This window comes from Hydra viridissima, unplaced genomic scaffold (genome assembly GCF_058129835.1).
Source record: "Hydra viridissima isolate aposymbiotic clone 2 unplaced genomic scaffold, HvirCarnegie_v1 scaffold_12, whole genome shotgun sequence".
Taxonomy (NCBI): domain Eukaryota; kingdom Metazoa; phylum Cnidaria; class Hydrozoa; order Anthoathecata; family Hydridae; genus Hydra; species Hydra viridissima.
The window spans coordinates 12,901,918-12,912,585 of NW_028324311.1; the positions used below are offsets into that span (position 1 = coordinate 12,901,918).

Consider the following 10,668-nt stretch of genomic DNA (forward strand, 5'->3'; position numbering starts at 1 on the left):
TTTGTTATGCAAAAGTTTTGCCCAATTTATGTACTTTTATCATCAATAAGCATACAATGGCATCTGTAAGATCAAAATAAACATTTTTCTCAGTGATGCTGATTTTCCAAAGTTTTTTTGCATTTTTATTTAGTGATCTGACAAGTAAAATTGCTTTTTGTCTTATTGTTTTAATTTAATTTTTTTTGTAGTTTAAAGTTTTTGTTATTTTGTAGTCAATGGAAAAAAAGATTTCATGAAATGTGATATTGTGATAAAAAAGGATAAACATATTGTGATAAGAAAGGATAAATATGATATTGTGATAAGAAAGAATAAACATGATATTGTGATAAGAAAGGATAAAAATGATATTGTTATAGAATATTTGTAAAAAGCCTAAAAATAGAACTCATTTGACTCCTTTACTACATGTACTTCTCCCAATTCTTTGTTTTCTTTTTCTTTTTCTTCTTTTTTTACTGAATTTTTTGTTTCTGTTGTTGAAGATGTAGAGAACTAAATTTAAAATGGTGGAACCATTAAAGTTAACCAATGAACAACTAACTGGGCTAATTTTTTCAGAAGAGGTGGAAGAATCTTTGAAAGAGGTATACCCTTATTAACAAGATCATTGATGTGAAATTGTCTTGCTTGTTAATTTATTAGTAAAAATGTGTAAAATCATCTTGTTTATTACCAATAAACTAATCTACAAATAGCAACCTGCATTTTTTGTGAAAGGAAATTTACAACTAATCAACTTTAAACTCTTTTAATAAAATTAACTGTTATGTAAAAGTTTTATTGATATGTAGTTAACAAAAGTGTCTTATTAACTCTTCAACAAACTGATAAGGTTAAATAAATTGACTGGAGCTAGAAAGTTAACTGATGAAAAACCATAAGCATTCAAATTAAAGTTTAAATAATGTTAAGACATGTTTCTAGTTTTTTTCTTTGTTTGTCTTTTTTTTTTTTTCTTTTTTTTTAAAAAAACAGGGAATGAAATATTAGAATATATTTATTATCTATTTCCAGGTCATAGCTAGCACAGATTCTTTAGATGGAAAAGACTTTAATCCAGTAGAATATATTAATACATTGTTTCCAACAGAACAAGTATTCAATTTTTTTCAGTTAATTTTTTTTCTTTACATAATTTTTAGTTGTTATACACACACACACACACACACACACACACACACACACACACACACACACACACACACACACACACACACACACACACACACACACACACACACACACAAATATATATTTGGTTTCAGAAACAATCTATAACATTGTTATTTAACATATGACAAAAAAAGTCTGGCAAAAAAAAAAACTTTGAAAAGGTCTTGAAAAGGCTTTTGAAAAAGTCTGACAAAAGAAAAGTTTTGTCAGTCTAATATTAAATAACAATTTTATAGTTTATGCTGTGGTTTTTTATAGTAAATTGTTATTGCATCACTAGTAGAAAATTGCCGTTCCAAACCACCTTGTAGTTTTCTATATGCACATTTTTAATAATAATGATTATTGTTGTTGTTGTTGTTGTTGTTGTTGTTGTTGTTGTTGTTGTTGTTATTATTATTATTATTATTATTATTATTATTATTATTATTATTACTATTATTATTTCTGTTGTTGCTGTTGTTGTTGTTGTTGTTGTTGTTGTTGTTGTTATTATTGTTAAATGCATAGTTGTTATTTTTTTCTATCATTACCATTAAAATGAAACAGATTTTGATTGGTTTTATCCTCAAGGTTGTTTTCAAAAATCTTTGAAAGCTTCCTACTAACAGAACAAATACATTTTAGTCATTAGCAAATATAGATGAGGTAGTTGCTCGTGTACGACTTCGTATACGCAAACTTGATAATGAAATACATGCATCAATTAGGAGTCAAACAGATGTTGCAAACAATGGAAAACAGGTTTCTATTGTTTTAAATACAACTTTATTATTAATAATAGCTTAATAACTGTATTTACCTATTTAATTCTTATGTTATTTTGGTATAAAATGATTTTTATTTTTGTTTATATATACTTTCATTAAAACATTTTAGGCATTAGAGGAAGCAAAAGAGGCAATTCGTGAAGTTTTTTCAAAAATTAAAGACATAAAAGAAAAGGCAGATAAATCTGAAGAAATGGTAAAAAAATATTAATCATGCAACAATAACATACTCATCAATCAATGAAATTTTAAAATTCTTCTTGCTGATAATCTAGTTTTTTAAAATATCTTTGTTACAAATTTACAAATTATGTTTGCCTTTCGTTTTCCATGAACTCAAACTTTTATGTTATCAAAGTTTGCAAAATGTGTTTTTACTGTTGTTTTGTGTGCTGCTCTTTGTAGGTCAAAGAAATAACAAGAGACATAAAGCAGCTTGATCATGGCAAAAAACACTTGACTACATCTATAACCACACTGAATCATTTGCATATGTTGGTTGGTGGAGTAGACTCATTAGTGTATGTGTAACATTTTTTGAGCGATAAAAAAAATATTCTTATGTCTGTGGTTTATTTATTACTATTTTTGTTGTTATAAAAAGGGTGTTAACAAGAAATCGACAATACGGAGAAATAGCAAATCTACTGCAAGGTGTTTTGAATGTTTTGGACCATTTTAAGAAATATATTAACATACCTCAAATAAAGCAACTTTCGGACAGGTGCTTTTACTTTGTTGTTTATTTTTGCAACTGTTGTTTGTTTGCTTTCTATAAATTTTTTACTTTTTTTTTATTGTCTTACTATTTTCTCCAAAAGAGTGCGAGTAATTCAAGAGAACCTGGGAACACAAATACTGGCAGATTTTAGAGAGAGTTTATCTCATCCTGATTTAAAGGTGAATAATGTATATGTTAAAAATTTTATAATTGTAGTGTTAGTTCATTCAAACCTCAGTTAAATTTAAATACTTGTATAAAAGAAAGTGAACTTCTGTAACCATATTAAGCAACGTTACTAAACAGCTTTCAAAGAATTAAAAGTAGATCTTAGTAGCATTTTTAAATTTTCATTGATGGTATTAGAAGTTATAACTCTAAAAGAGCATTTTTATTGCATTTTTAACACAATTACCAATTTTGTTCTTGCTTAAACCTGCTTATGTTAAAATCCCTGTTTTTATTTTGTCACAAAAGACTTTCTGAAAAAAATTTCTTTGACAGATAAATTAAACCATTCAGATACTGTCAAAATAATCATACTAGAGCAAAGTGGTTCTGAATCTCTGTATTTTGATGCATCTTTATATTCAAAACTTCTACTTACAAAAACCTAATATTTATATTATTATACAAAAAACTTTGTGCCTTAATAAAAAATGTTGCTGATAATATTATAGCTTTTAAACTTTAGATAAATTTTCTTTTAGCCTTCAACTGGGCCAAATTCACTACTAGCAGATTCTTGCAAAGTTGTCAGTGTACTTGACCCAAGAATAAAGTAGAAATTGTTTTGATTTAAAATTTTGTCTTCAAATAAAAGCTTTGTATTATTCTATTGTTTTTTTTTATATAGAAATGTTTTAAAAGAACTTATTTAGACGCTATCTATAATTATATAGATTTTATATAGAAATGTTTTAAAAGAACTTATTTAGGCGCTATCTATAATTATATAAATTTTCAGTGATGGATTAAGTTTTGAGATTTTGATTTTTTTTTTTTCTTTACAGAGAAGAGCTTTTGACATGGTTTATAAAACTTCAGCTCTCTGATTATTTGAATGTATTTAATGAAAATTTTGATGTAAGATTTTTATGATTTTAAGTTGTTACTATTAACTTAAGAATTTTCTTTTTTGACAAAGCAAACACACTTTTGTCATATTACATTATATTATTAATTTTATATTTATTAATTTTATATTATTAAATATTTGTCACTTTTAAGATAATTCTTAACTTCTTCTCCTCTTATTAGATAGCTTGGATTGATAAAATTGATAGGCGTTATTCTTGGATGAAGCGCGTGTTAATTCAATTTGAAGAGAACTTTCATGGAATGTTCCCAACAGACTGGGGTGTTGATGAAAGGCTATGCGTTGAGTTTTGCAATGTTACAAGGTAAAAAAAAAAGATTTTATGTATAATACATAAACATTAGTAGTTTTTACCTTTAAACTTTAAAAGGTTTAATAGATTTAAACATATTATCTGGTTTAAAATTGCCTAGAAACGAACTTGGAAAGGTTATGGATCGTCGTGCAGTTGACATTGATGTTAAGCTACTTTTGTTTGCAATTCAGCGTACTACAGCCTTTGAAGGATTTCTCTCTAAGAGATTCACTTATAGTCATCTTAGAGCAGAAAAGGTTTTTCTTTTTTTTTTTTTTCAATAAATGTTATAATAGGTTTTAAATCCTTCAAATTGTATCCTTTTGTGAAAAATGTGGATTTGTAAAAAATGTATAATTACTTTGACAATCTCTTAGGAAATCATTTAGTTGCACATTAATAACCTGTGAAATCTTTTTATTTACTGTTTTATTTTTCTTGTATAAAAAACTCAAGTATATTTTCTTTATTGTCTAGCATTCTTTGGAATGCAACAGCAGTTATAAATATTTGATAAAAATTTAATAGCATTTTTTTACCACTTTCTAAATAAATATACTTTTATCAACTTTTAACAAAAAACCATTAAAATGTATAATGACCCTTTGCAGGTGTCTAGTGATTCATATTTTAGTGGGTCAATTAGCAAAGTATTTGAAGTCCATCTTCATATCTATATTGAAGCACAAGACAGGTACAAGTAGTTTATATTTCATTTTGCTGAATATTAAGGAAATGTGACTTCTCATAACATTTTTTGTTGGACATGGAAATTTTTTTTTGTGTAGAAATCTTAGTGAATTAATGGAGAAATTCCACTCTGACTTAAAATTGCAAGGTGTACCACCATTAGGTGAAGATACTGAAGGTGCAATTTTGCCTAGTGCAGGAGAGTTGTTTGTGTTTTACAAGAAATGTATGGTACAATGTATACAACTTAGTACCGGTAAAGCTCTCCAATCTTTAACTATGACATTTAAAAAGTATTTGTTGGAATATGCCAATAAACTGTTGATGGCAAATTTACCCAAGTTAGTTAAATTTTCTTGTAGCCATAGTTGTGTGATTTTACTTTTCACTATTATTTCTCTTTTATTTTTCATGCTTGGATTATGTAGAACCCTGTTTGAACTTATTTTACTAAACTTGTATTTATTGTTTTTTTTCACCTTTGCTCTTTCTAATTTTGCCTCGCTTGTTGAACATTGAAATTATTTTTATTTTTCATTTTACTTTTTTGAAGTTAACAAAATTTTTATGGTTATCAAAATCTGCTTTGTGAAGCCTTTCCACTATGATTTTTTACTAGAGTTGAAGCTAGTAGTCTTGCAAGCCTTTTAAAAGATACAGAAGTCAAGTTTAACGAAGATGAGAAACGGCTGATATGCTGTGCATTAACAACAGCTGAATATTGCCAAGAAACTACAGCACAGGTGCATGTTTTTAGTTAAAGAGAGCTATGTAGGATAAGTTATAAATTTTTGTTGTAAAATTTTTGTTTTTATTCTCAGTTTTTTTTATTACAATGATCTTGACTTAGGGATGTTTTTGAGTTAGAGATGTTTTTGTTGTTTAGCTGCAAGAAAAATTGAAAGAAAAAGTTGACAGTGAACTTGTTGAGAAGATTGATTTGAATGTTGAACAAGATGCTTTCCATAAGTAAAAATGTTTATGTCCAACTTTTTATAAAATGCAATCATCAAAAGAAATTTATGCTTGATAATTTTCTTTTAGCGTGATATCTTGCGCTATTCAACTACTTGTTCAAGATCTGGAAAATGCCTGTGACCCAGCATTGCTTGCCATGACAAAAGTACTTTTTTTTTATTTGTATATTATTTCAATATGAATTTAAATAAGTGTTGCAGCAAAAATTGTTCATATGTAGAGGGAGCTCAAGTGCTTTTTATTTAGATAATATTTATTATTTTTTATTTATTATTTTTCTTTTTTTTTTTTGTTACATCACAGTAAAAACTTGTTACATAAAAAAAATGTAGCAAATTTTTTTGATACAAGGTGTGAACTTTACTATTAGCAAACAATAGCTATTGATTCTAAATGTTCTGTTCTTAATTACTAACTAACAATGGCTATTTCTATTTTTTTTTTTTTTTTTGAAATGGTTAAGTTCATCCCATAATTTAGGATGTTATCTTAAAATTTGTTCCAACATTAAAAAATCTATCTTGTAATTACATCGTTGATAAAAATATTCCATATCCAACTTGTATGATGGATGGGTCTGGGGCAAGAAAGTCTGCAAGAAAGAGGAGCTACTATTGCATTTTAAAACAAAAATCTTCAATAAGCTCAGCCTCAGATAGAACTCCCTGGAGTTCTATCTAAGATGAATTTATTGAAGATTTTTGTTTTAAAATGCAATAGTGTAATTGCATTATTTCCCATTCTAGTTTGGTATCTATTGGTGTTCATTAGTCCCCTTTCTCTTAAAATCTCTTAAAGAAAAAAACATCTCATTATGATGTTAGAATGCAAATTTCAGAAACTTTTTGGGAAGCATTTACTCTAAAGGAACACACACCAGAAATTCTACATGTGTATGAACTTGTGGTGTATGTTTCACTCACTTGCTATTGGGTTTTTTCCAAGCTCCAAAGAAAAACACAAACTTTTAGCTGTTTAAGTAACAGGAAATACAGTTGTGTGGTCATATAATTTGATTTTATTTAGACCAGCTCCCAAACCTAGTGCACCAACAGCTTTTGTACCCCACTTTCTTTTTACTGGAATACAAAATGTGGTGCCTCTAGCTGCTTCAGTGGGACTATCATCTTCATTTTTCCCATTTGAACTTTATTCTTTTTTAGCAAATTTAAATTTTTTAAAATTTTATCAATAAAAAAATTTTATTAAAATTTTTATGTTAATTTTGATGTTCACTTAATGGAATATGAATTTTCTGCCAAAACTTAGCATCTCGTTAACTGTAACAGATAATGGTTGTTTTGTGTATTACTCGTTAACTGTAACAGATAATGGTTGTTCTGTGCATTACTCGTTAACTGTAACAGATAATGGTTGTTCTGTGTATTACTTGGCACTATGTAGGTATGCATTTATGTATGATAAGCTTCTTTGATTAGATACATTGGCAGAGTATTGAATCTGTGGGTGACCAGAGTGCTTACGTAACAGCAATCATTTCGCATTTACGCAAGTCAATCCCGACCATAAGAGATAATTTGTATTCTTCAAGGAAATATTTTACACAGTTTTGCATCAAGTTTGTGAAGTACGATTTTTTTTTTTCTTAGTTTTAATTTTTTTAATTTTTCTTTAATAATATTCGAAATGTTTAACTTGATTGTCTTCAGCTCGTTTATTCCTCGCTTCATCAATAATATCTACAAATGCAAACCTATTGGTACGGTCGGTGCTGAACAAGTATGTCGTTTTTTTTATCCTGGTGATAGTGGTTCCGATCTGGTGTTGTTTTAATTTCCTGTATTTCTGGTGAACAAATATTCTTTTAGCTTCTTCTTGACACTCACTCGATAAAAACGGTTCTTTTGGATCTGCCAACACTTTCCTCGGCTATTCAACGAAAGCCACCTGCCAGGTGAATAACCTTTATTCCATATCTACCATTTTAATAGTTATTATTTCATATTATTCTTATTATTATTGGTATTTATTTTTGTTGTTTTTGTGATTTTTATTGTTCATTTTTTAAATATTATTATTACTGTTGTTTTTATAGTTGCTATTTATCTTTTAATTTGACTTTTTTTTCCTAAATATTTAAATTATATTGACAAATATTTATATAAATATTTGTCAAAGGTGTTACGAGTATTTGTATTCCTTCGTAAAAAGCGAAGAAACTATCTGAATTTAAAAGACTTTTTATTTTTTAACGTACCGTCTGAATTTTAGAACTAAATATAAAAGTATTAAATGATCTTTTTTTTATTCTTTTTTTTTTTTTTGGTTTTTTTTTTTGTTTTTTTGTTTGTTTTCTGAACGCCTTATGAACATGGATATACGATGAATTTTTTTTCCCTGTTAGTTTCGTTGTTAACAAAAAGAAGAATTGAGTGCACCATCGTAGCATCATGTTTTTCATCGACAAAATGTTTTAAATTTATGAGATTTTTCTGCGAATTTTTCTTTTTCGATTGTCTTATTAAAAATATTGGTAATAAAAAAAAAAAAAAAATTTTGAATTTCAAAAGCATAAAACAGGAATAACGCTGTGATTGACTTACTATTTTGCGCAACATGTTTTAGTAAAGGACGGTATGAAAGTTAAGTTTGAAAGAGATTATGGTTTTAGAGAAAAATTTAAATCCGTTCTAAAAAAGGATATAAAAAGATATTTATGGGGCGTATTTAAAGCGATAATTGTTTCATATCACACTTAAAAATCAATTTTATCCTTTCAAAAAAATTATTTTCGTACTTTTTCTCAAACCCTTTTTGTACATTATTGTTTTTTTTTAGTTTCACAAAAGTTGTCAACAAAGGCATGACGAAAGCCGAAATGATTTTAAAGGTAGTTAACTATTATAATTATTATAATAATGAAATAATTATTTTAAAGGTAGGTGACTATAAATAACTTCGAGATAAATAAATAGCTATAAATATTAAGATAGATTGTTAGATAATAGATTGCTTTTTTTTAAAAAAAAAAAAACTTTGATAACTTGATTCAAAATTCCCAACTCTACGGTGTACTGTGAAGTAGGTGTGTTTTTCATGACTTTTCGTATTATGTGTAATTTGGGTATTACCAAAAACAAAAGAAAGAAATTTTTCTTGCAAACCACTGAAGTGAAATTTTGAAAACACGCTGTTCTTATTAAAAAAATTCCGTACCCACAGCTTATTGACAAAGAAAGGAGAAAAGTCTGTTGACTCCTCCGATTTTATGAGGGAGGTGTTTGACTTAAAAAAAAAAAAACCAGGAATGACAATCCTGCGTGTTAGATGTTTCTATTAAATGAGTTTTAACGAGAAGAAAGAATTTGATCAATTTTTTTTTTTTTTTAATCTTTCAATCGCGTCTTTAGGCAATTTCGCTATCAAAATGTCCGACACCGTCCTCCCCCAACCCACTACCCTCTCTAATCTGGTTATATTTACCATATTTAACGGTGGAACCAAAAACTTTTGTTTTGCTTTCTAGGTAGTAATGTCGTCTCATACAACTCAAGTCAACTTCGTAGAGAGTTATATAAAGCTTTTAGCCGATGCCGATTCCTCTAATTTTCAGAAACTTTTAGAAATGAAAGTGAGTTTATGTTCATGTCTGACCAAATTGAAATTGAACCTACTTTTTTTTTACTTTTGTCTTTTATTTATTTATAGGGTCTTAAGAGGAGCGAGCAAAATGCTCTCTTAGATATTTTTAAAACTCAAATGACCTCCAACCCCAACAGCAATGAGCTTTTAAAGGAAGCATCTGTGAGCGACTCGAGCCGAATCAAACGACTAGAAAAACTTATCAAGAAGCAGTTTTGAATTTTATTTATCCATCTGTAAATGTATTATCATTTTTTTAACATCCACGATTCGCAGAAATATGATCATGTAAAACAACGGCAGGATTAAATGAAAGCTGTAAACTCAAATAAGTGAGAAATCAGCCTTTTCTCTCTTTTTTTTTTTCATCTTCTCGCCGGACGTTGATGAGACAAAAAAGTTCTTATAAGTTCACTTATGATTTGTGCTCTGACGTAACTCTTCAGATTTATGATCAAATGCAGTGATCGCAATGATCTACATTGTCATCAGACCTTTTGACAAAATAACGACAACCTATAAAATTATACCGTCATTAATGCTATTAAGTTAATTGAATGACGTTTGTATTTTCTCTAATAATCGAGGCGATTAATTTGTGATCGGGACAGTTTATAAAATAAACGTTGATTTAACAAATAAAAAAAAATAAAAGTATTAAAAATAGTATTTAGGTTACACAACAACATTGGTAAGTCACAAAGTCAATTTTATCCGTGGAATATTTACTAAATAAATTCAGTTGAAAAAAAATTTCAATGTTGAAGTTTAATAGATGCTGGTTGCATTTCAGTTAAAGCGTCTATCAGTTAGGGAAGCGTTGGGTTTTGGAAGTTAAATCAGTAAATTTTTACACAAAGTTAATCAATGGGTTTTATATACAAAGAGTTGATACAAAAAAAAATCATTTGATGACGTCAGTTACGTACTAGTGTTAAGCGTTAAAATTTTTTTTTTCTGCGTTGCACAAGCTGCAAGTTTGTTGCACACGTTGGTAAGTTGTGGTCACACATTGATAAGTTGTTGCACACGTTGTAAGTTGTGGTCACACATTGATAAGGTGTAGTCAAAAACATTAGCCAAAAAGAAAACGCTAAAAATTGAAAAAAACAATAGCCAAAGGTAAAAATAACTTTTGTCTGCTGAATATATCCGTTTACATCACGCTTCTTAATCCCCCCATCGAATATAATAAAATGAATATTTTGTCGAGGAGACAATATTTGAATACAGAAAATCACGATAACATATTTCATTCAATGGAGGTGTTATTAGGTGCTTAATGCGGATTATCATGGATGTGTATATATGTATGCAAACATCATGATTGAGT

At 28.1% G+C, this 10,668-nt stretch overlaps 1 protein-coding gene across 2 annotated transcripts; it reads left to right on the forward strand.

Moving 5' to 3' along the window:
* Positions 1–448: 448 nt before the first annotated feature.
* Positions 449–9,675, forward strand: LOC145193695 (vacuolar protein sorting-associated protein 53 homolog). Of its 2 annotated transcripts, XM_090069312.1 has the most exons (22): positions 449–590; positions 1,021–1,101; positions 1,807–1,923; positions 2,059–2,145; positions 2,355–2,470; positions 2,554–2,673; positions 2,771–2,849; positions 3,381–3,451; positions 3,684–3,756; positions 3,931–4,073; positions 4,183–4,321; positions 4,676–4,758; positions 4,853–5,095; positions 5,374–5,497; positions 5,641–5,723; positions 5,799–5,877; positions 7,172–7,320; positions 7,403–7,472; positions 7,562–7,647; positions 8,532–8,583; positions 9,220–9,324; positions 9,402–9,675. In XM_090069312.1, the coding sequence occupies exons 1-22, from the start codon at positions 510–512 to the stop codon at positions 9,552–9,554; spliced, it is 2,334 nt and encodes a 777-aa protein (XP_089925438.1). In that variant the 5' UTR covers positions 449–509; the 3' UTR covers positions 9,555–9,675. The 2 variants fall into 2 exon arrangements, with proteins under 2 accessions (XP_089925438.1, XP_089925439.1); XM_090069313.1 differs by lacking the exons at positions 449–590; positions 1,021–1,101; positions 1,807–1,923; positions 2,059–2,145 and having other exon boundaries at positions 2,440–2,470; positions 4,699–4,758.
* Positions 9,676–10,668: the final 993 nt, after the last annotated feature.

Bases quoted from the DNA above. Each gene is read 5' to 3' on its own strand.
- LOC145193695 (XM_090069312.1), top strand. From the start codon at position 510: ATGGTGGAACCATTAAAGTTAACCAATGAACAACTAACTGGGCTAATT. The intron at 4,322-4,675 runs GTTTTTCTTTTT...GACCCTTTGCAG, and splicing joins GTCATCTTAGAGCAGAAAAG to GTGTCTAGTGATTCATATTT. The intron at 5,724-5,798 runs GTAAAAATGTTT...ATTTTCTTTTAG, and splicing joins GAACAAGATGCTTTCCATAA to CGTGATATCTTGCGCTATTC.